Below are 25,144 nucleotides of genomic sequence, written 5' to 3'. Positions count from 1 at the left end.
TATCAGTATAAATTGATATGTATTCTAGGCTACACGAAGATGATAATATCAGAGAAATTTTATAGTATTCAAATGTGCTTCACTATAAAATTTGCTAAAATTTATATTTTTGTGTAGCCTAGAATATAAAGCAATTTGTATTGAAATTTTACACCATTGTAGTATACATCATTGGCTATCTCTAGAATTTTATTTTGAATTTTTTGAAACTTTGAAACACGGATTTTAAGTGTTTGCAAATAAAGAGCTATGTGTAGCTCGGCCTCCGTTTGAGGTTTCCCTATACATTTCCTCTTATATAATTTGTAAAACTCAACATTTGGCTAAAAATATACAATTGCTTTTTTTTCAACGGAGGCAGTATTTTCCATTAAAACCACATGGTTTATTCACAGCTTTAAACGTGGCACCTCCGTTCTATCTTCCAACCGCCCACGCCCCTCCTCGACCTCCCAATCCGATTCACACAGCCTCTCGCCATCGCCATGTCCGTCGCCCTGGCGGCCGCCTCCTCCTCCTCCTCCTCTCGCTACCTGCCGGGCCACGCCAACTCGCACCACCACGGCCACCCTCTCCGCCGCGTGCGCTTCATCTCCTCTCCGCCGCAGCCGTGCGCCTCCCCATCGGCGCTACTTTGGCGGCGGCCGCCCCAGGCGGAAGCGCCCGCTACCTTCTGTTCCGCCCCGACGCTTGGCCGCGTCGGTTGGCCGCGTCGCGAGGGGAACGCCTGGCTACTCTCTTTCCGCGCTGAAACCGATGCTTCCTCGTCGGCCGAGGGGGACGGGGACTCCTCGCAGGCGGTCTCCGCGCTGCTCCCGGTCGTCGTCGTCGCAACCGCCGTCGCCGCTCTCGGAAACCCTGCCACCTTCTCCTGGTGAGCAAAGCAGCCGCTGGACGCTTTGAGAAGATTTTTTTGGCTTGGAATCTTGGACATCTAGCACATGTCACTGATTATTGTAATTCTTCTGTAGGGTCTCCAAGGAGTTGTACGCACCTGCACTCGGAGGCATCATGCTGTCCATTGGCATCCAACTATCCATCGACGATTTCGCGCTGGCCTTCAAGAGGTCTCTCCCTCTCTCTCTCTCTCTCTCTCTCTCTCTCTCTCTTCCGTTTTTTGCCTTCTATTCATTCACCCAAGGTCCACACCTCCTTAGCTGTCGGGCAGCCCAGCTGCAAGTGTGCCAGCCAGCCGCTTCGTGCCACGGTGGAAGGTGCCTGTAGCTTCGTCCTAGGCCGACGTACGGCCTGTCAAGGAAGGAGTCTTTAGCTTAGAGCTGAAGCCATTGTTTGTTTGTTCCTGTGTTGCATTTCCAGGCCGGTGCCGTTGTCAATTGGCTACATGGCACAGTACATGCTCAAGCCTCTGATCGGCATGCTGATCGCAAGGGTGTTCAAGATGCCATCAGCGTTCTTTGCCGGTTTTATGCTTACATGCTGTGTCTCGGGTGCGCAGCTTTCGAGCTATGCTAGTTTCCTCGGGAAAGGAGATGTTGCGATGAGTATTCTGCTGACAAGCTACTCGACCATATCTTCGGTGATTGTGACGCCTGTTCTCACCGGATTATTGATTGGTTCAGTGGTTCCAGTTAATGTAATCGCGATGGCAAAATCTATTTTGCAGGTAATGAAACTGTTGGTAATCCCTAGCAATAGTGGATTCTTTCTTGCATTCCATATATTCTTGCTTATGAACATTGCCTTTTTTGTGATTATGACTGATTTCCTGCTTGCCAGGTGGTTCTTGTTCCTGTGATACTAGGTCTCCTTCTGAATACCTATGCAAAACCAGTGGTGAATGTCATACAGCCAGTAATGCCATTTGTTGCTATGATATGCACATCACTTTGTATTGGGAGCCCTCTTGCTATAAATAGGAGTATGCTCCTCTCATCACAAGGACTCATGTTACTTCTTCCCATAGTGACTTTCCACATTGCGTCCTTTGTTGTTGGTTACTGGGTTTCCAAGTTGCCCGAGCTGAGGTAATTTGATACTGAAATAAAACTTTATCCGTTCTTCGTGTTCCTCTAGCATCACTGTTTGTCCTTGATCTTGCTAAAGCATAATTCAGTGTTATTTGGAATCTCTTTGAACTGTGATGTATCTGAGTTATTTATTTTCTCCAATGCTTCTATTTGTTAGCTCTGCCAAATTCATGTATACTCATATCTGCATTCTATTGTGTATCTTGACCTATTTCAGAAAAAGAAAAGCAGTTTTTACTTGTGTTGTTAGCTCCATCCTTTTGACATAACTTTAGTGAAGTACTTCTATTTACAAAAAATAACATGGTAATGTATGTTATACATATCATAACTTCATATGTTCTCTTAATGTCCATGGAAGTCTTTGGGTCCTGTATTTGTATTATTATTTTAACTGAATTACCCTATTTAATTGCTAGCTAATTATGAATACTGAGCGTTATTTGTTGGCCAAGTAGATAAAATTAATTTCCATAGTTTTGGAAAATAATGGCCATGATGAATGTCGATAAAATGCTCACCATCCTGATAAATGACCTGTTATTGGCAGTATTTACTAAATTAATCCTCCGTGTGGAGTAAACTAGTATCATATTAGCATTTGGTTCTTCCGCTACATTACATTCTAAATTAGAAATCTATTACTGTCTGACAGCCATACTTTGTTGATGCCCTTTCGCTAAGTTTCTTGTTGCATTTGCTTGCAGACAAGAAGAGCCTGTTTGTAGGACTATTTCATTGTGTACTGGAATGCAGAGCTCCACCCTAGCAGGACTTCTTGCTACCCAATTTCTTGGAATCAGTCAAGCAGTTCCTGCAGCATGTTCTGTTGTTGTCATGGCAATATTTGGTTTGACTCTTGCATCATACTGGGGAAGTGGCCTGCGAATAAGAGATGTTCCTTTGAGATTATTTCCTCAAGCTTCCTCTGGCGCGAGATCTTAAGAAGTTGTCAGATTTAGCATTGGAATTCCTTTATGTGGACCCTACCCTGGATGGGAAAATCGTCGACCATTTGGGGTTTGCAGTTACAGTAGCGTCACGTACCTCACCCGGCACGAGGTAAGCCATAGCTACAAAAACAGACCTGCAGTTTGCAGACTGTGCAAGATACAATCAGCGGTGAGTAGAACCTCGCCACAAAAGCCATTAGCATCGCCGCATATGGTGGAAGGATAATGAGATGGAAGTCATATATCATGCCATGTCCTGTAGGTTCCATTGATGGTGTCTCTTTAGTTTGTGTGTGTGTGTTGTGTGTGTGTGTGTAGATTCTAGATACTAGCACAATGCCCGTGCGTTGCTACGGGTAGACCATATGTTCATCACATTTATTTAGAAAAACTAATTAAATTTTGTTATTAGGGAATTCCAATGATCAGCGGAAACACATCTTTGTTATACATGTTCATGTTCACGTCTTGATTTCTGTTTTTTAATATTTTTGCAATCGATTGCCTATTCGCATCTAGAAGATCTTCCGTATCCAGCGATACATGCATATGTTTGACCATGCTAATCCATGAAAACCAGCGTTTTAGTTTGATCCTTGAAAAAATCCTTAATTAAACTATTATTCTATCTTGTAAGCGTGTATTATATTTCTTTTATGACTACATCCTTCTTTACCGTGAAAGCTAATATATCCAATTGAGTCCATAGATAAGCAAAATATGAAGAGTCCAATCTCATTTGCATAAGTTTAGGAGTCCTTCTGTAAAAAAAAAATACTGAATACCAGTAACAATCATCCTTTTGATTTTTTTTTTATCAAGCTGATTTCAGAATACCTTTGTTGCGTGAATTCTCTACAACAAAATTTTTTTTTTTTTTTGGATTTGTTCTCTAGTTCCCTTTATACTCTCATGACCTCATGCCTCGTTGTACCGCTGAAGCAAGTACACAATAGTGTTCTTGGTGTTTTTATTCGTCTTGCTCTCATCTTGTCACTTCTATTGACCGATACTTCTTTCTTTCTTCCTTCATGTCTCCTCGGATTCTTTTTCATCCATGTTCGTTTCATGCAGCAACCAAAAGCAGCGTCCATACAAGCACATTGGTATATGCATGCATGTGAACATCAATAGCCTTGTATCATATGTGGATCGACAGTTATGCAGAGGCACCACGGCACCCAACTCCTCCGAGTCGGCTCCATATGTCCCTGTTGTCACCGTCAACGTTCAAGACAACTCTGAGAAACTCTAATGCAACTCTGAACAATTCTGCTTCTGCCTTGCCGTCGTCACCTATTCGCTCTCGCCAGGTACATGAATGTATGAGCCAAAGCCAAAGGGCAATGATCGCTCGCTAGCTAGCATGGCAGTCAGCACTTGCAGACCCAACGCGAAGTCGCCAGCTCTATAGCATCTATCGGCCAGGGCGCGTTAATTAACTTGCTCCTCTCGGCATGGCGTCGTCTTTCCACGGCCGCCATTGTCAGTCACCCGCCCTGTGTACGTACTCATCAGCACGCCGTAGTTCACCACCTCGGTCTAATCCATCTCCATGTCAGCATCATATTCTACCATCGAATCGTCGTCCCATCCAGCATCGCAGAGGTTTCGCATCAGTCGGATGTACGTCATCGATCGTAGAATTGCCTCTGTATGTGTAGCCGATGCCGCGGGAGACAATGGCGCGCGTCCTGCCTTGTGAAGCAATTTTATTTGGCCTGTCGCTCGTAAAGCTCGTCGTCGATCGCCATCTCGTGGTCGCAGAATTGCCTCTGTATGTGTAGCCGACGAAGAGCGCCGGCCGATGAGGCCCTTGACCCACGCCCCAGAGTCGTGCGGTTCGTGCGCGTGGATCTTAGTTAGTGTAAACAAAAAGATCACGTCAAGCCTGACTCCACGTTTTCCTTTTCTCTTCAGAGTCGGGTAGGGGTGGGAGCAGACGTACAACAGCGTGGTCGCTCCAATCCAACGTCGCTAGGATGGTTTCTTTGTGTGGGTCGCTCGATCCGATTTGTCTATAACTCTGATCAAGCTTTACTACGGGTCGAGGCGGACCAAGGCTGTTTTTTAGAGATCGAACGTTCTGTCAGGACTCTGACCAAGATTTAATACAGGTAGAGGCGGACCAAGGAGGTTTTTTAGCGATGGCGCTAGGAGTTCGGTTTTTTTTACGGACGAAAATTTGTTCGGTTTTTTTTAACTACCAACACCTCTGATTCGTAACTTATTAGTAGAGATAGTAGACATATTGGTGATTCTTATACACCTGGTACAAAGTCATATAGGTAATTGAGTATGTACACGGGCATATCTACGTCGTATATTTGAACATTTCAGTATGCGCACCTAGAAATCTATATTTTATATACCTACCTAATCTATACCTAATAATAAAGAAAATAAGGTTTCTTGCGAGATTTTCATCCAACTTTAAACTACCCTAAAAGTTGGAGGAAATTACCCACTGCCACCCGTAAGTGAAGAAAACAGAAAACGTTTGGACACAAAAGAAAAACGCAGAGGGCTCGTCCGTCGGTCGTTGTTACGTCATGGACTCGTGGTTTCCTCACGTATCAACTCGCATGATTTGTCCGCTCGGGCTGGATAGTGATGACTTACAAGGAACCCGAGTCCAGAACAAAATCCAACCCTAAAGTTGATTCAAGGAGCGTTGCTGCTAGGTGTACACGAATTCCAAACTCAAATCCATGTACAACACCAACCCTAGCTCCATTGCTATAAAACATCCTGCAATCCAATCAAGTAAAGCAATAGAATCCAATCAGGTCAAGCAATAGAGATTTCTAGATGTCAAAGAAGTGATGATTCCCCGTCCCTTTCTTCTCTGTTTTTCTCTCTGAATCTTTGAGCTGCAGTCCTGTTGTCGCCGCCTCTCTCGGTGCCTCCTCCGTCAATCTCATGTGTGTCCTTACCTCCTAGCGAAGTGCGTGGTCCAGTACCCATCTCTTAGCGTCGTATCAGCAGCTGGGGGCTTAGCATCATCACTAAGCGGCAGATTTGTTCAAGAGGAGGCGCAAAACCGGGGTGCAAGAGACAGCAGTAGACTAGCTGGGGTGAGGGATTTTGTTCAAGAGGAGGCGCAATAACGGGGTGCAAGAGACAACATCAGCCTTTCCTCATTCACCATGATAAGTCAGGTGCAAGCTGATGGGGCTCTCCGTCGCAAGCATCCTCGTCGACGCGATGCGCCCGCGCTCGCCGGCTATCCACGGTACAGACACAAGTTTGACGGAATTTTGACTGAGCTATAATGCGATCTGGATGTTTTGGCTTGCTCTGAATTTTTTCAGTTTGTGTGTAAATTCAGTGAGTAGATCTTGATGTCAGGAGGCAAAACTCGTGTGTACCGTGTATAAAATCGCTGAGTACATGAGTTCAGCGCTCAGAGGCCAAACTGATGGCATTGGACAGCTGGTACTACTCACATCTAAAAAAAAATAGTTCTATTTCAGTCTCATTGTAGTACAATTATGTTGTTATTCTTTTTGATACTGGTTCTAGGAGTATTATCTCACCATGTTAAGAACGATTTGCTCTATCAAAAAATAATTAACAAAAAACAACCTGTTGTAGAAAAGAAGATTGTTTCTTTTTTGACCTATGTTTTAGGCTTGTTTTGTGGTACCTTTTACCACTGCTAGGCAGGGGAGGTATGATTTGAAGCAACGGTCAGGATCAAACGACTTAGATCAGGTCCGGTAGCCCAGCAATACATAATAGAGAAAACAAATAGCAGTATTCAGCCCAGCCCAACATCAAGCAGACACCCCGTCCTGCAGGGTCCTCTCCTCCCTGGCGCCCGCGCGCTCCCTACCTGTCGTTTCGCTGAAGAGATCAATATCGCTTGTCTGGGCTTCCGAGGTTGGGCTTCCGAGGTTTGGCGGCCCAATTAACCTAAGTAAGACTTCACGCGGTCCTTGCCTTTCTGGGCTTTTGACCTTGTCCAGGTAGTTCTTATGAAATTTGAGCGAGGAAGCTATTTAAGCTGGTCGTACTCTTCCTGGCGCGGCGAGGTGGGACTAAAATATAGACTGAAGACGGCGCTGCCTTCCGCTGTTCCGCATGGTTGTGTCAGACGATTTTGTACGCGGGAGTGCGGGACCGAAGACCGATCCATGCTGCTGGTGCTACGCGCTGCTCCGCTTTGCTTGCTGCCTGCATCGAAAAAACAGTACGCGCATGTGCAGACTTGCTCCAGCTAGTGATCATTTTTTCCACCACCTAGCTAGCTCGTTTTTTTTTTCTCAGGGAACCTAGCTACCTCGGTTGTGCACACAAGTACGCACATGCATGCATTTTTTTCTTTTTTGGCGTGGAGCTGACACGCACATGCGCATACGTCGTTTCACCCAAATAAAACTCAGGTACCAACTTTGAGGCCCATCTTTACGAAATTATTTTGAACGAAATAAAATACCGTCGATAGCTAGCTAGGCTAATCTGAACGAAATAAAAATACAAAAAAGTAATACCGGCATAAAACAGAAAAATAAAGCTAGAAGTCTGAATTAAATATTGTTCAACACACGAATCTCATGGAACGAGAATGTCCGGAAAAACAAATATTGTTCAACATCATAGACGGCGGGGAACGGGAGCCTGAACGGAGGGGAACAACTGCCTAGACGGAGGGAAACAACATCGTAGACTGTGGGAACAGGAGCCTGTACGAAGGGGAACAACTGCCTAGACGGAGGGGAACAACATCATAGACGGTGGGGAATAGGCGCCTAGATGGAGGGGAACAGGAGCCTGGACGGAGGAGAACAACTGCCTAGACGGTGGGGAACAGGAGCCTGGACGGAGGGGAACAACTGTCTAGACGGAGGGGAACAACATCGTAGACGGTGGGAAACATGAGCCTGGACGAAGGGGAACAAGTGCCTAGATGGTGGGGAACAGGAGCCTGGACGGAGGGGAACAACTGCCTAGACGGAGTGGAACAACATCGTAGACGGTGGGGAACAATGACCAAGATGGTAGGGGAACAACAATCTGGATGGAGGGGAACAACGGCCTAGACGACGAGGAACAACAACCTAGACGGTAGGGAACAAACAGTTTAGACGGTGGGGAACAACACCCTACCTAGACGACGAGGAACAACAACCAAGATGGCAGGGGAACAACAATCTGGATGGATGGGAACAACAACCTAGAATGGCGGGGAACAATGACATAGACCGAGAGGAACAACGACCTACACGGAGGGGGAACAATAGCCTAGACAGCGGGGAACGACGACCTACACGGAGGGGAACAACGACATAGACGGCGGGGAACAACAACCTAAACGGTAGGGAACAAATAGTTTAGACGGTGCGGAACAACATTCTAGACGACGGGGAACAACGACGAAGATGGTAGGGGAACAACGGCCTAGAATGGTGGGGAACAACGCCTTACACGAAGGGGAACAACCACATAGATCGAGAGGAACAACGACCTACACGGAGGGGGAACAACAGTCTAGACAGCGGGGAACAATGACCTACACAGACGGGAACAACGGCATAGACGGCGGGGAACAACAACTTAAATAAAAATTGAAAACATGAAAAAGAAAATTAAAGAATGTAAGAAAGAAGAAATCAAAGAAAAAACTATAGTGTAGAAAAAGAATGTAAGAAACAAGAAAAAAATAAAAAAATACGTGAAAAAGCATGCATGAAAGAAAAAAAGTAGAGTAGATTTAAAAATGAAAATTAGAAATGAAAAATAAAATTAAAGAATATAAGAAAGAATAAATCAAAGAAAAAACCATAGTGTAGAAAAAGAATTAAGAAAGAAAAAAATGTTAAAAGAAGAAAAATAGAAAGTAAAACATGTGAAAAAGCATACATGAAAGAAAGGAAAGGGAAAAAAAAATCCCTATCTAGGACGCTCAGGTAACAAAAAAAAAGTCATGCTAAACAAAAGAAAAACTCGTGCTTGCGTATAGATAAAGAATGTCCGTGCAAATTAATGATCACTAGTACGTCAGTACGACAGCGGCAATCGGTTAACAACAAAACCATGCATGCCACGTGGGCCCCAGCAAAACATGTGGTGTAGAAAATCCTTACTTACAAGTACCGACCGAACCCAGCGAACGAACCATCAACAGAAGAGGCGAACAGCGACCGAACGAACGACAACCACAGAAACGAAACATGGGCCGGCCCACAGTCAGAAACCATTCAGCGAAACGGTGCTCGCTAGCGCGAATCGCCGCCGCCGCGACACCAGGCCCTGCATCGCGTGCCACCCCTGCTGCCACCAGATCGGCCTGGTCCTACATCGTCGGTGAGCGCCGCACCACCAGGTAGGTCCCGTCATGCATCGAGGGCGAGCACCGCCGCTACCAGGTCGGCCCTGTCGTGCGTCGCCGCCACCAGGTCGGCCCCGTCGTGCGTCGCCGGCGAGCGACGCGGCCACTAGGTCGACGCAACATTGAGAGAGGCCATCACCAATATCACCGCCAGGTACGTCGACCCCAAAGCATGAATTATGCCCATCGGCAGATACAGTCCGGTTTCTCTGCCTTCACAAAATTCGACCAGACACATAAGCGATCAACTGAACGGAGCCTCGTCATCCGGTCTGCCTTCTTCTTGACGTCTTGATCCACGATCCCGCGCTACCGCTGCTACTGCTCTACCACTTGACTGGCTACCATCTGCACTAGCACACTACTGGACAACACCCTAGTCCTGCAGGATGCAGCGCGCTGCCCCTAGCCAGGTTATGTTCTGATTATTTCATAAGGATTAGGATGTAATTGCTGCACCCCGCCCAAGTTAGGTGATTTATAATGTTAGTTATATTGGGGAAGTTCAATTCGGCTCTCGGGTGCGTATGCTCCCTCTACTGAAAAATTATATTTCGAAATGTCGAAAAATTTGGACAGAAAATTCTACATTTACATCTTTATAATATACATGCGTTCGTCAAGTTTCACGAAAAACCAATATTTTGTGTGGTCTATATAAAAAAGAGAAAATTTATCTTGTGAAAAGCATTATTTTTAGCACTGAATTTTGTCTTTTTTACACACGTCACATGATAAGTCGATTTTTTATGAAACGACTTTGTGAGCACGTAGCACGTGAAGATGTACATGCGAACTTTTAGTTTCAAATTTTTTAAAATTTAAAATGCATATAAGATGCATTTCGAAATATAGAGAGCATATGGACCCATGTTCCAAAACACCGCTCCCGTTATATTGATACAAGTTTTAAGGAGAAGAAGAGAAACAGCCAAACAAACCTCTCATATTTAATTGATTCGCAAGTTTGATATGAAGATATAATGGCTGGTTTCAAAGCTACAAAGTACATAGGAATATTTCTCTAGCTAGTTACTCTTGTTTATCCACAACGCCATCTTTCTTTAGAAGACATGATTTTACTTGACTAGTAACATGAATCTTATTTTTATGATTGCGGTTTTCAGACATTGATGGTGAAGGCGCTAGCGAGGACATGCTTTCGAAGTACATTACTATTAGTAGTAATGTGCCGTACCATTCAGTTCATTCATTCTTTGCACCATGTTCTGTCAGGCTCAAAGTGTTGTGCCGTACCATTTAGTTCATTCCTTCTTTGCACTATGCTCCAGACTACCCAGACCTACAATCTACAAACAAATTCATATAAGTTGCAAGTAGAATCCATGCTTGTTTGCCCAAATAGACAAATATATGATTAGAATAGAGTGAGGGTTCATGAAATCCTTGAGACATATATGTTATTAATCATTTTCACCTTCTTTTACATCAGTCCCAAGTTTGAAAATTGCTTTGAATTTTCTTCGACATTTTCACCTTTTAGAAAACTCAAAACCAGTCCGAAAGCAAAATGAAGAAACAGAAAGAAGGCTAACCTCAGCTTCTGCTTTCCTTAGACTAGAGCATTTAATCTCAGGTATTTGTTTATACCAGAATTTCTTCTTCTTTAATACAGATTATATTAGTCAACAAAAATTTAAACAATGGACCAATGCATTTAGAAACATGAACTAGACAGAGTTGAAGTTGCTCCACTTTTGTAACATGCGCATGTTTAGACTTTACAATAGTGAATGAACTTGCTGGGCAAGTGTGGTTCTAATCGAATAAACAGCAATAGCAAAATGGGAAGGCATGTCAATGCGCACCAAATTTCACTTTGCTTCATACTTTGTGCTATTCTAGCTTTAGACAACATCTCCATACTAACAAGGTTAAATTCTAGGTCTCGTCCATGACCGTCGACGCACATCGCTGGTGTTATCTTCATTTCCCGGATAGTAGCATCAAGCGAGGCATTCTGTTCTTTGCTTCCTCCAAAGCAATAGACATGGAAGTCAAGCTCTCAGTCAGCCCAGTTATCTCTTGCTTGCAGACATGGATTTGCTGTAGAGCCTCATACAGACAGCTCTTCATTGAATTTGGCTCACTTTTGAACTCCCAAGATCAGCAACTCTTGCCGGGTTGTAGTTTTGCTATGCTATTATATGAACTAGTTGTTGGTAAAACTGAATGTAATTGCAAGAGTGATTTTCCTTATTTTGCTTAAAGTACTTGGTACTCATTTGATGTCAAATAGTTTTGAAATATAATATTTCAGTCCGTTCGTAAACTGCGTTCAGCCGGTTTTACTCAAGCATTGGTTTGTTGCATGTTATCACTATATCGATGTTCTGCAATTTTAGGGATGCGTATGTTTTCTTCGTCTATGCCTTTTTCCAACATGTGTTGGTCTGTCATCTCGTTTCTAGACAGACAGAGTTGAATTAAATTGTTGTCGTTTGTGTGGGTACATTTGCAATCATTCTGTCGCGGAGTAACATCATTTGTGTAATGCTCCGGTCCTCATCTTGTAACCATGTTAAGTGTTTCCTTTACACGTTTGTAACCATTATTATTCATAACTTTTTTTAGGGTATTATTATTCATAGCTTGTGATGGAGGTAAGCACTAGAATAGGAGTTGTGCGCCTATCCACTATTTGCGGTGTGGTATAGATGTCCAAAAACAGGAGAGGTGATGCCAGATATGAATCAAATTGAATAACATAAGTAGTACCAAACTGGATTACTATTGAGGACATGATTTCCAAGATACAGGAATGGAGAATCTACATGGTTGGAATAATTACTCTAGCTACATACATGTAAGTTAATACAACAGCCAAGGCGATGGCTACACTGAGGGTCAGCACCGAAAATCTGATCAACTTATGTATAAGAACCTGAAGCTCCTTTATATTGTCTTGTGCAACATCTTTGTTATTATTTTATTTAACTTTGGCTTCGAGCTCTTCTATCACTGCATCCTGAAATGGTAGAAATTCCATCATCTTGAGGCTTGGCATCACATTTGTTGTAGTCTTCTTTTCGTCCCGAACCTGCTCTTCCAAATCAACTATCAAAAGACATTGTCTTTTTACCTCCAAGTGTAACCTCATATTTTCATGCTCCATGTTAATTTTCCCACCATCCACCCGAGTAGCCTTGGCATGGGTCTGAACCATTGAAGAAAATAGAAGGCTCAAAACTAGAGAAAACAAAGCAGATCTGATAGTTTATCGCAACCTTAGCACATTAACCCTGTCCGTGGAAATGCTCGAAAACTCGTCATGGGGCCAAGACATGATAGAGTCCCCACCCTCACCAGTGTAGCTACTGCGTCCCGACATCAGGTTAGGAGCTAGCTGAAGACGATCGAAATGAAATGGTTGGCATCAATTATTTTATTTAGACATCAACATTACGAAATATCCACAATAGATCTTACCAGATATAAGTCTTGACTGTCGTAAAAGATACCACGGGTTTTTTTTTTGCAAACTGCCTAATTCATGCATGAGTTTTTCTACACTTCAGTATATGTCTCGCATATATATGCGAGCACCCTTATGTGGCATTTATAATGTAGCATATATATGTGACATTAAAAAAGTGGTTCAGAGAAAACTGAGCACCCTTATTAGTGACACTTATAATCTGCTGCAGCATGCACCAAGCACTGCGTAATGGTATTCAGTGCTATCTAACCAGTTTTGGGAGGCAATAATTCCCAGTTTGGCCCGGTTTCAGATTAGCCATCTTTTGAGCCATTTTAATATTCTATAAAGTAGTTCTGCATTTTGTGTTCCAAAAAAAAAAAACCTCCGGAAACTCTCTTGTCGTTGCCTAATCGACGGTGCCTCGGAGGAGGGATCCTCACGAGGGGGAGAAGAAGTAGGGGCCATAGGGCGGAGTGCACACGGGACGGTGGTACGCGATTTACCCAGCTTCGGAACACCTGCACGATGACAGGGCCTACTGCTGCTTGTCTGGAATTATCTGGGCGCTTTCGCGATGTTACAATGAGTTGAGGTTTGTGCCTCTAGGGCTCCCGGGATCCGGCTTATAAAGGCGCACGGATCTAGGGTTTACATGGAGAGTCCTAGCCGGATACAGGTTGCCTAACTACGGTACAATATCTTGCCGTGAACGTTAAGGATCCGCCTTCCCATCTATGTCGTGCCGGATCCGGGTTCCTTATTGGGCCTTCATGGATCCGGGTTACTCCTCAAAGTTGGTCGGATCCGGCTCCCTTTACCTGGGCCGGACTTCATCTGTCAGGATCAACAGCAACTGGGCCGCCCGATGGGCCACATGCCTCATCACCATCTGTGGGCCACCCGGGCTTGCCGGATCTAGGCACTGTCGATGGTACACCCATGAAGTATACCCACAACAGTAGACCCCAGAGTTCTCCGAGTTTCGCCTGCTGTTTCCGCCTTGCTAGCCCATCATGGTCTCCGGCAATGTTGATAACGCGGAGAAACTTGAAGAACTCCAACCTTACATTCTCTTCCTTTCCAACCTTCAGTCGGAGAAATGTTCCCATCCCGCGGGACTTCATCCATCGATGGTTCAAAACAGGTCTCCGGGTTACTCCCCTGCTTGTGAATGAGAACTGCTTATCTTCACGCGAATACCCGGAATCTTAAAAGACTCAAACGGTTCCGCCAATTCTGGCGCCATTTTCGAGCGATTTGCGCGGTAACTTATCCTTAGCCATTTTTACTGTTTAGGGTTGGGACACGTGTCACGCATCCAACGGTGAGACGCTTGCGTTCCGACCACAGGATGTGGAGCACGAATCTCGTCCCTCCGGCCTATAAATATCCACCGTCAACCCTAATTCCTCATTCACCCCCCTTTCTCACCTCTCTACGCAGCGCCGCCCGCGAGCTCTTCCTCTGCCGTGCCGGAACCCGCCGGAAAACTCACCGGAGCATCACCGGAACGATTTCACCACCGTGGTTTTCATCGTGTTCTTAACTCCGGCGAGCCACCGTACGAAAACCTCGTCGCCGGCGACTCCGACCAACGCGGAACCCATTACGGTAAGTTCTCCGAGCTCCGATCCTTCACCGTAGCTGGTAGGGATGATCTTTAGGACGAAGACGTAGATCCGACTAAGTTTTGCATTTCCGCGATCTTTTCTATCTTCAGATGTCTTCCGCGACTCCGCCTCCAACCGCTGAGCCGATCATGGCAACGCCTCTCTCCTCCGCTCCGCCTCCCTTCGTCCCAGTCCAGCTGGATCCCACCAAGGATTCCGGCAAGGACACCGAAGGCACCTCAGCTATCCCGGCGAAAACCTCCGAGGCGGAACAAGCAGAGAAGAAGGCGGAAGAAATCTCTGCCAAGAAATCCAAAGCCCGTCAGCGGGATTCGGAATCCAAAGGGAAATGGTGGCCCTGCACCACCACCGAGACCGAGCTGAAGAACTTGGAGGGGGAAGGCTTCCTGCAACCCGGAAGCTGGAGGACAGTTCCGAATGCCTTAGCTCCAGCCCCTCAAGACAACGAGATGGTGCTGACGAAAGCACTAGTGGAGCGAGGCTTCTCATTTCCGCCTTCGGACTTCTTCCTGGAGATCCTGAAGGTTTATGGGCTCCAGCCCCATAACATTTCTCCGAATAGCGTGCTTGCGATCAGCAATCACGTCACCCTCTGCGAGGGCCATCTCCGGGTAACTCCCGAGCTCTCCCTGTTCCAGTATTACTTTTCCGTCAAGAAGGAGAGGATCCGCCAGTCCTCCGAGCTGGTGACGTGCGGATCCATCACCTTTATGATCCGCCCGGGCCGCGTCTACCCCCACACCGACCGCCACGAATCCGCGCGGTATTGGTCTAGGGGCTTCTTCTATTTGAAGGACGTCTCCGACCCGGCGAGCAAAAGGAGATTGCCGCCGTTCAAGAACTGCCCCGCCACCGAGATTCCGGCAAGGACTCACTGGCCCCACCTCTCCGAGTCGCCCCAGCTCACACGCGCCGTTAGGCGGATCTGCAAACTAACGGAAGAGGGGCTGACAGGGAAGGACCTGACCCTGTCATGGTTCACCAAGTGGATCCAGCCGCTCCAACACAGGGACCGCTTGATGTTCCAGTACACAGGGCGCGACGACTCAATGCGCGCCACAAAGGATAATCTCTCCACCGACGCCATCGACAAGAGGATCCGGCTCCTCATCAAGATTCCGCGTGAACTTCATGTTCACGTGTGTAACAAAGATATCCGCATGAATGGTTCCGGAACCGCGGTACGTCGTCTTGACTTAGTCCACTGTTTCCTTTGCATTCGAACATTTTGTCTAAGTGTTAACTCTGTGCCTTAGCTCGAAGCCCTCGAGGAAAGCGAACTCGGAACTCTCGTTCGGGTCCCTACCACAGGCACCACGGATCCGGAGGCCGCGTCGGAGGCGGAAGCTCACGATGCTCCGCGCCCTTCCAAGAGGAAGATGGCCACTCCCTCCAGCCCCGCCGCGAAACGCGCCCGCGAAGTGCTCAGCACTGCGGCTACTCGGAAAGCGGAGGCGGAGAAAAAGCGTCTCAAGCTTATCGATACCAGCAACAGAGGCCAACCTGATATTCAGCAATTCTTCAAGCCTTCCGGGTAAGCGCTTGGTTTCCGGAATACAAATTATTCTGTTTTCACGAGCAAACCTTTACTTAGTCGCTATGCTTTTTTCTTTTACTGAAGTTCCGGAAGCCAGCCCCCCAAAGCTCCAAGGGTCCTGAAGAAGAAAGTCAAGCCGTCTCCGGCTTCAGTCCCCGTTACACCTGAGGTGGAGGTCCCACCCAAAGCCTCATCTGCCTCCAAGCCGGATCCCAAGGACGTCATCAACCTCGATGACCTTCCTGAAGATCCCATTGGCCACGGCGATTCCGGCAAGGGCGCCTCCTCGTCTGCTCCTCCGCCTGATCAACCAAGCGCCACTTTCGCGGAGCCCACAGAGGAAGAGTATGAGCAGAAGGTGCAGCTCATCCATGCCTCCAACACGATTCAGGCCAACCCTCAACCAACTCCGTCTCTGCAAAAGCGCTCCCTCGCGGAACGCCACGCGGAAGTTTCCGCCATGTCGAACACGGTGTGGGGGAAGGCGGACGAGGAGATGCAAGAGCTCACCAATCTGGAGGACGGTCTGAAAGTGTTTTTCGCCAAGCACAAGGACGTGCGCCAGGTAACACTAGCCCCCAAGCATTGGGTCAGACATTTTTTCCGTGGAACATGTGTTAGCCGATGCTTTCTCCAATATGTACCTTAGGCGGAAATTTAAAATTTTATACCTTCAAGACTTTGAATTCCTCGCTAGCCCCCAAGATTTTAAATATCCTGCTAACTCCTCTCTGCCTCCCAGACCACGCGGAAATTGCACGAAGATCTGCGCGTTCATGTGCTGGAGCAGATCACGGAGATTGAAGGGCTGCGCCAGAACGCGGAAAACAGCCAAAAGGCTATCCAGCATCTTGAGACCCGCCTCCGGGGTACGATATCCGAGTTTTGATTTTTTATGCTGATATAACTGTTCACGATGCATAATATGTGCAACTTTGCGCCTACAGAAGAAACTACCAAGCACGCTGCCTTCGATGACCTGCCTGCCAAAGTCAAGGTGCTCGAGGCGGAGAACGAGTCCCTCAAGGCCTTCATCAAGGAATCCTCCGACAAGGAGAATGAGGCGAGGAAGGAGCTCTCCGAGAAGCACGCTCGCGACCTGGCGGAATTGAATGACAAACTAAAGAAGAGCCAAAGTCGGGTAACTTCCTTAGTGGCCAAAAACAAGGTTCAAGAAGCGGAGGCGGAGGCCATTGACAAGCTCATCTTCCGTAAGCACTTTCTCCTTGGTGTTGTTCCGACTTTGACATATGCTGTTCTGTCTTCGAAGAAACTGAACCCCATTTTCCACAGCGAGCCTTGGCTTTGAGTGGTCAAAAGATTCAGCCCTCAAGAGGACGGAGGCCTATGACGAAGCGCGGAGTTCCATTGACGCGTTATTCGCAGCCTATCGCGGAATTGCCAAGACCTTGTCCTTGAAGAGGGCCAAAACCACCGTTATTGACACAATGACCAAGCTAATGGAGCAGGTGCCGGAATTCATCAAGGATTGGCAGGAGTCTTCCGCTCGCGGAGTCGCCTCTCTGGTCTTGGCCACCTGCAAGGCTCACTTCCCTTCACTCAGCTTTGCGGATGTTGCGCGCGGAACTCCAGAGGGTTCCGACATGGGCGCCATCCTCTCGGAAACCAAAGGGCATGAGCAGCTGTTTGTCAGGCGAGTGAACCACTCGTTCTGGTATCACAAGTACGATCTGCCCAAAGGGTTTTCCGATGCAGAGGAGGAAGAAGGCGAGCCGGAGTACTACGCGGAAGGCTCCGGGTCAAGCATCGAGCGTTCCGGAGAAGGCTCCGATGATGACTCCGAGGCTGGCTCCAGCGACAGTGACGGCGATGGCTCCGCCTACCAAGAATCTGAAGAGGAGGACTCCGAGTAGAGTTCATGTTTGAACAATGAAACAATGTTGCATCATTTTGGCCCCAGAGTGGGTTTGTAATAAAACTTAAATTCTTAAGTAGCTAGGAACGAAACAACTATGCATGGGGCGGAAACACTTATCCTGCTATCCTTTAATATTATGTGCATGTTTCGTTTTGTGTCGGAAAGCAAGTGCTGACTTCATTGTTTTCCGTCTTACCCGCTTGACCTTCCGCGAGCCAGAAGACCTTAGCCGGAAACACTCGCCAGCGGCGACGAAGCCTAATGGCAATCCGTCAATAACCGCGGAAACAAGCCCCCAATCATAGGTGCCGGAAATCGCTACTAGGAATCCACGAGTTCGCAACAGAAAACAATTCAATCAGAAAACTTAAGCTTACGTCCTAACGGACGATTTTTGAAAAATCACAACTTTTATACACGCCTAGGCGGAAATATCCAGCTCTGCGGTTTTAGTCGGAAAACATACACGATCTAAAAATGAACAAGTAAAGGAGGTAAAAGACTCAGAGAGTGAACCAAAAGCTTTATTTCATTGATCATGTATAACTATTACAGAGTTTGCAACTCGGAAAAATTATGCTAAGTGTAGAAGGGACGTAGCTGTGCAATGTTCCAAGGACGATCTGTCTCGTCGTAGATGTCATCCGGATCCTCACGCTTGCGTTTCCGGTGCCAATTAGCAGGTTTGTCCTTCAGCTCCCGGAAATCAACAAGGTAGTATGACCCGTTATGAAGCACTTTGCTAACGACGAAGGGTCCTTCCCATGGAGATTGCAGCTTATGGTCTTTCACCTGCCGAAGGCGGAGGACCAGGTCTCCTGCCATGAAAGAGCGATTCCGAACTCGACGACTGTGATAACATCGGAGCTTCTGCTAGTAAATGGCGGAGCGCTGGTCAGCTAGATTCCGAGCTTCTTCGATCAGGTCCACAGATAGCTGTCTGGCCTCGTCAGCTGTTTCTTCGTTGTAGGCGGAAACTCGAGGTGAATCGTGGATGATGATGGAGGGAAGCACGGCTTCGGATCCGTATACCAGGAAAAATGGGGTAAATCATGTTGACCTGTTAGGGGTAGTTCGTAAACTCCACAAGACAGCTTCCAACTCGTCAGCCCAAGCTCCGGCTGCTCGTCGCAGCGGTTCTTCAAGGCGTGGCTTATTTCCTGATAATATGAGGCCGTTAGCCCTTTCAACTTGACCATTGGATTGTGGGTGGGCCACAGATGCAAGGTCCAGTCGAATCCCTACTGTCTCACAATAATCCTTCAATTCTCCCTGTGCGAAGTTTGTGCCATTATCTGTGATTATGCTGTGTGGGATGCCGAATCTCATCACGAGGCTGCAGAAAAATTTTAGTGCCGTAGCACCGTCGGCTTTTCTCACTGGCTTTGCCTCAATCCACTTACTGAACTTGTCAACAGCGACCAAAAGGTATTCAAAACCGCCAGGAGATGATCTTTTTAACTTACCAACCATATCGAGCCCCCAGACCGCAAACGGCCAGGTGATAGGTATGGTCTTCAGCTCTTGGGCTGGAGCGTTTGGTTGAGTAGCGTAGTACTGACAACCTCGGCAGGTCTTGACTATTTTGTCAGCATCTTCTTTAGCTGTAAGCCAGTAAAACCCTAGCCGAAAAGCTTTTGCAACGAGTGACCTGGGAGCGGCATGATGCCCGCAATCCCCTGCATGGATCTCTCTGAGGATGTCAATGCCGTCTTGATTGGAGACGCATTTGAGAAATACCCCTGTTGCACTTCGTTTATAGAGCTGTCCGTTAACAATTGTGTAGGATCTTGCTCGCCTGATGATCTGTCGTGCGAGGACCTCGTCCTCTGGCAACTTCTGATCAATGAGGTAATCCAGGAAAGGCTGTGTCCAAGCCGGAATGACATCCATCACTTCTTTGGCCGGAGACACTGCCACCTCTGGGTTTTCCTGGTTAGCGCCCTTCACCGAGGGTATCCGTAGATGCTCCAGGAAAATACCAGGCGGAATTGGCTTCCTGTCGGATCCGAGTTTAGATAGCATATCTGCCGCTGCGTTGTCATCTTGCCTGACGTACTTGACTTCGTATCCGAGGAAATGTTTGGCGATCTCGTCAACTTCGTCTCTGTAGGCCGCCATGACGGAGTTTCTGGCGTTCCAGGTTCCGGCTACTTGTTGTGCCACCAGGTCGGAATCTCCGCAACATATGATGTGCTTGATCCCTATCTCCTTGGCAATGCGCAATCCGTGTAGTAGAGCCTCGTATTCCGCCATATTGTTTGTAGCTTCGAAGTGGATCTGCAAAACGTACTGCAGTTCTTCTCCGGTAGGGGACTTCAGGGTGACTCCGGCTCTTGAGCCTTGATGCTGCTTGGATCCATCGAAGTGCATAACCCATGTCTCCGATTCCGGCTCCAAATTTGCATTCGGAGCTTCCGTCCAATCTGCAACGAAATCTGCCAAGACCTGGGATTTGACCGCGGTCCTGGCTTTGTAGCTGATGTCGAAGGCGGATAATTCAATGCCCCATTTTGCTGTGCGTCCTGTTGCGTCAGCGTTGTTGAGAATCGTTGACAGCGGAGCCTTGCTCACGACTGTTACTGGATGCTCCTGGAAGTAGTGTCTCAGCTTCCTGCTGCCTAGGAAAACTCCATAGGCTAGCTTCTGAAAATGAGGGTAGCGTTGTTTGGACTCCGTAAGGACTTCGCTAATATAGTAGACTGGCCTTTGGACTCCGTACTCGTGACCTTCTTCCTGTCGCTCCACCACGATGACGAGGCTGATGACTCTGTTGGTAGCTGCCAGGTAAAGGAGCATAGGCTCTGACTCTCCTGGAGCTGCTAGGATAGGTGGGGAGGTGAGTATTTCCTTCAACCCTTGAAGTGCTGCATCTGCTGCCTCATCCCAGACAAAATTGTCTGTTTTTTTCAATAGCTTGTACAGGGGTAGTGCCTTCTCGCCAAGACGGCTAACAAACTGCTGATTGCTGCGACACAACCAGTTAGTCGTTGCACATCTTTGAGACAAGTTGGCCTTTTGATGCACAAGATTGCCTTGATTTTCTTCGGGTTAACTTCAATGCCCCTGTTTGAGACAATGAAGCCAAGGAGTTTTCCAGCTGGTACGCCAAAAATGCACTTTAGCAGATTCAACATCATCTTGTACCGACGGAGATTCTCAAAGGTTTCTGTAAGGTCGCTGATCAAGTCGGATCCCTTCCGGGTCATGACCGCGATGTCGTCGACGTAGGCGTGTACGTTCCGGCCAATCTGGTCCTTCAAGCACGGCTGCATCGTACGTTGGTAGGTGGCACCTGCGTTTTTCAAGCCAAAAGGCATAGTAACATAGCAGTAAGTGCCAAATGGGGTGATGAATGAGGTCGCCTTTTGGTCGGACTCCTTCATCCGGATCTGGTGATACCCGGAATACGCATCAAGAAAACACAGAAGTTCCGCCCCTGCCGTCGAATCAATGACTTGGTAAATGCGCGGCAGGGGAAACGGATCTTTCGGGCAATGTTTGTTCAAGCCAGAGTAATCGATGCACATTCTTAGTATTTCAGAATTCTTTTTGGGTACAAGGACGGGATTTGCGATCCAGTCAGTATGGATAACTTCTATTACAAAACCTGCCTCTAGTAACTTTGCTAACTCCGTTCCTATGGCGCGGCGCTTCTTGTCTCCAAAGCGTCGCATAGCTTGCTTCACCGGTTTAGCCCCCGTGTTTATGTTGAGGTAGTGCTCGGCGAGTTCCCTTGGTACTCCGGACATGTCAGAAGGATGTCATGCGAAGATATCTATGTTAGCGCGGAGGAACTCGACGAGCGCGTCTTCCTATTTGGGGTCCATGTTGGCTCCGACTGAGACCTGCTTGGAATCGTCGCCTTCCTTGAAGTTGACTTTCTTGGTCTCTATCGCGGCCTTGAAGGAGTTTTTGTGCTCGGAGATCTGCTTCTTGGTGGTCTGCATTTCAGTCGGATCCACCGCGGCTCTGTAGCCTTTCAGCTCTTCTCCGGATATCACAGACTCTGCGAAGGCGGCTTCGCCCAACTCGCACTCATGAGCCTTTTTGTAGTCTCCGGATACGGTAATCATACCATTGGGACCCAGAATCTTGAGCTTGTTGTAGATGTAGCACGCTCTTGCGTGAAATTTGTGGTAGGTGGGCCTGCCAAAGATGACGTGGTAGGAGCTCTTGAAGGGCACAACTTCAAACGTGATCTTCTCTTCGCGGAAATTCTGAACATCGCCGAAGGCCACGAGAAGTGTGATGCTGCCGAGGGAATTCGCCTTTTTACCCGGAACCACGCCATGAAACTCAGTGTTGCTGTGTTTGAGTTGTTCCTTGGTAAGGTTCATCCGCTCTAGAGTCTCCAGGTACATGATGTTCAAGCTGGCTCCGCCATCCATGAGGCACTTGGAGAAGTCATACTCGTCTATGCGGGGACTTACAACCAAGGCGTAGCATTCTTTTGGCACAATGGTAGGGTGATCCTCCCTGTCAAATGTGCACGGGACTTCCGACCACCTGACATACTGCGGCACAGCCGGAACTGTGGCGTTCAGGATCCGGATAGCTGATTTGGTAGCGCGGACTGTTGGGGTTCCGAGAAAGGTGTGATAAGCACCCACGCTCTTTTTCTCGAATGGGTTGGATTTACCTGCGGACCCTGCCTTGGGATCCGGCGAGTTATCATCCTCGTCCATCGCCTCGGAACTGTCCTCTTCTTTGTCCTTGTTCTTGCCCTTGCCTCCTTTGCCGCGTGGGCGGTGCTTCCGGGCTCGCTTGTATCCTGCTTCCGGGTCGTTCTTCAAATCATTGACCCACTTGCAGTTGCGGTTGGTGTGAGTGGACTTCCCTGTAACCGGATCCAGGTGGGCTAGGCAGGGCATGTCTCTGTACTCCTCGTAGGTTTGCGGGGCACGGGATCCGGCAGCTGTGACTTCAGTGCCATGCTGCTGGCCCCTGCCGGCTCTGCCTCCACGGCCGCGTCCTCTTCCGCCTCCTGGACCTCCGCGTTGGAACGCCATGGCGACCATCTCGGATCCGCCACTCTTCTGGTCATCAGGGTTTTTGCGCTTGTGGCTGCTGCTGTTGCCGTTATCACGGTTCTTCTTTTGTTGGTGTAGGGGGATTGCTGTAGCTGCGAGATCTCCGCCTGCGTTATCATCGGCGGCAGTGTGATCACTGGCAATGGAGATCATGTCATCCAAAGTCAGTTTATTTGCATTGGCCAAACATGTGAGCTTGTGCCTCAGCAATCCTCCTCTCTGCAGTCCACCAATGAAGGCGTACATGGCAGTGGTGTGGTCGACATTTTCTCACTCGTTCCTGCATGCCAACCATCGTGTAAGGAAGTGTCTCGAGGATTCTCCCTTCTTCTGGATACATGCTTGTAAGTCGCTTGCTGTGGCAGGTCTTTTGTAGGTGCCCCTGAAGTGTTTCTCGAAAGCGGTCTTCAGGTCGAACCAGCAAAAGATGGAGTTCTTCTCGAGGTCGCTGAGCCAGATCCGGGCTGGACCTACAAGGTACAACTGAAGCATGCGGCAGGCGATATTAGGGGTTCCTCCGGCAAAGGTCACTGCATTGTAGTAATCCTCTATCCAGGTATCCGGCATTTCAGTGCCATCATAGTGCTTGAGGTTTCCGAGTAGCTTGAGGTTCATCCTTGGCTTTGGTTCCTCTCGAATCATTCTGCCGAAGCACTTCGGTCCGATGTAGTCAGTTCTGTATTCGTTGAGGCGTTCCCGCGCGTCACGCGAGCCGTGGCGAGGAGATTGCGAGCGAGAGCGAGACCTCCAGCCGCCTCCACCTCCGCCGCCACCGCTAGGTGGTGGTGAGGGAGACCTGCGAGGGGGTCGATCCGACTTCTTGCTTCCGCCTTCAGATTCTCCTCGGCCCTCCCGGTGCTGGCTCCGGCTCCTGCGGCTGCCTTCGCCTTGGCGCTGGCTGCCCTGGTCGTTCCGGCTCCGGCGAGGCTCCGGATCGCGGTCTTCATTCCGACTCCTCCTAGGCTCGGGCTCACGATCGTTGTTCTGGTTCCGGCGGGGTTCCGGCGTGCGCTCCCTGTTCCTGTTTCTCGAGGGCAGCACGTTGTCGCGGATGACGATTCCACCATGCCCATGGGGCCTGGTGTTTCCGGCTGGACTACGGCGGCGAGGGGGGCGCGGGTAACCGTTGGGCGGAGGAGAGGGGTTACGGTACTTGTCTCTTCCAGAGTACATTGCATCCTTTCCCTTTCTTGGATCTGACGGAGGCGTCCTTGATGGCACTGGGATTGGATTTGGGTGTTCTCTGGCTTTCCTTCTGCGTTCCGATGATCCGGTTCGCGACTCGTCATCTCGATGGCGATTGTCGTGGGCGTCCTTCTGCGCAGTAGAGACGCAATGCTCTGGGTTAGACTCCAGTTTGCGCGAAGTGTCTGCCTTGCTCTGCTGCCTCATTGCTGAAGCAACGAGCGTGCGGACGTAGTCGATGTCGATCTCCTCGTCCTTTTTCTTCAAGATCTCCGCAGCCTTCTTCATATTGTCCTTTGGAGTGGCGTACGGCTGCTGCTCAGTCGGAGTTGCGAAGGTGATCTTGCGGGGAGCTATCAACTCTCGCCGGACTCTCTCGACCTCCTGATGAGCTTCAACGATCTTGTCCTCCCAATGCTTCCGGAGTTCCTTGACCTTTGCCAGTCCTTCGTCTACCTCCTGCTCGCGCTGGATGAAGTCTTCCACAAAAACTGCGGCGTGTTTCCTTTCATCGAGCATTGCAGCTGCGGTGTCGGCGAACTTCTTGGCTGTGGCCAGCATCTCCAGCCTCTTAGCTTCTAGTGCTTCGACGTCTTCAGGAGTGATGGGTTTGTTAAGAATATCCGAGCGATAGATTGCATCCATGCCTGCTTGAGCAACCATCTCCTCTGGCGACAGGAGGTCCTCGGAGGAGGAATCCTTACGGGGTCGCTCCCGCGACATTGGAGATCCTTGACGGGATGGCTGAGGGTCGGATTGGGTGTTTGCATCTTCTGATCCAGGTTCTCCCAGCGCTGCCACAGTCGCAAGTACCTGCTTAGGCTGGGCGGATTCAACTTCAGGCTGATCACCGAAACCGTACTCCCCTAGCTTGCGGTTGAACTCTTCGGTATCCATGGAGGGGGTATCCCCGGAAATTGGGCTTAGATCGCCCAAAATCGATTCTTCGGCCGGAGTTCCGCTTTCTCCGACAGGCTCGACCTGACCGGAGCAGCGTCGTTTTCCGGTGCCTCAACCTGCTCAGGACCAGCTCCGTCTTCTTGAGGGGCGGTTCCGGCGGTATGGGCCAAGAAGTGTACGAAGTGGCACCTCTGCTTTTCTAACACCTGAGAGACCCAGGCGGATCTGCATTGGTCTTCCACCTTTATTTCCTTCTCAGGGG

The 25,144-nt window shown here is 48.3% G+C and overlaps 1 protein-coding gene across 1 annotated transcript; it reads left to right on the top strand.

Annotated features, from left to right (window-relative positions):
• The first annotated feature begins 413 nt into the window (after positions 1-413).
• LOC127325961 (probable sodium/metabolite cotransporter BASS3, chloroplastic) lies at positions 414-3,391 on the top strand. Its single transcript, XM_051352775.2, has 5 exons — positions 414-874; positions 972-1,067; positions 1,318-1,624; positions 1,738-1,985; positions 2,696-3,391. The coding sequence occupies exons 1-5, from the start codon at positions 486-488 to the stop codon at positions 2,931-2,933; spliced, it is 1,278 nt and encodes a 425-aa protein (XP_051208735.1). The 5' UTR covers positions 414-485; the 3' UTR covers positions 2,934-3,391.
• The last annotated feature ends 21,753 nt before the right edge of the window (positions 3,392-25,144 follow it).

Source organism: Lolium perenne, chromosome 6 (genome assembly GCF_019359855.2).
Source record: "Lolium perenne isolate Kyuss_39 chromosome 6, Kyuss_2.0, whole genome shotgun sequence".
Lineage (NCBI taxonomy): Eukaryota > Viridiplantae > Streptophyta > Magnoliopsida > Poales > Poaceae > Lolium > Lolium perenne.
Note: the sequence above shows the minus strand (reverse complement) of the source record. Positions and strands in the feature narration are given on the sequence as shown.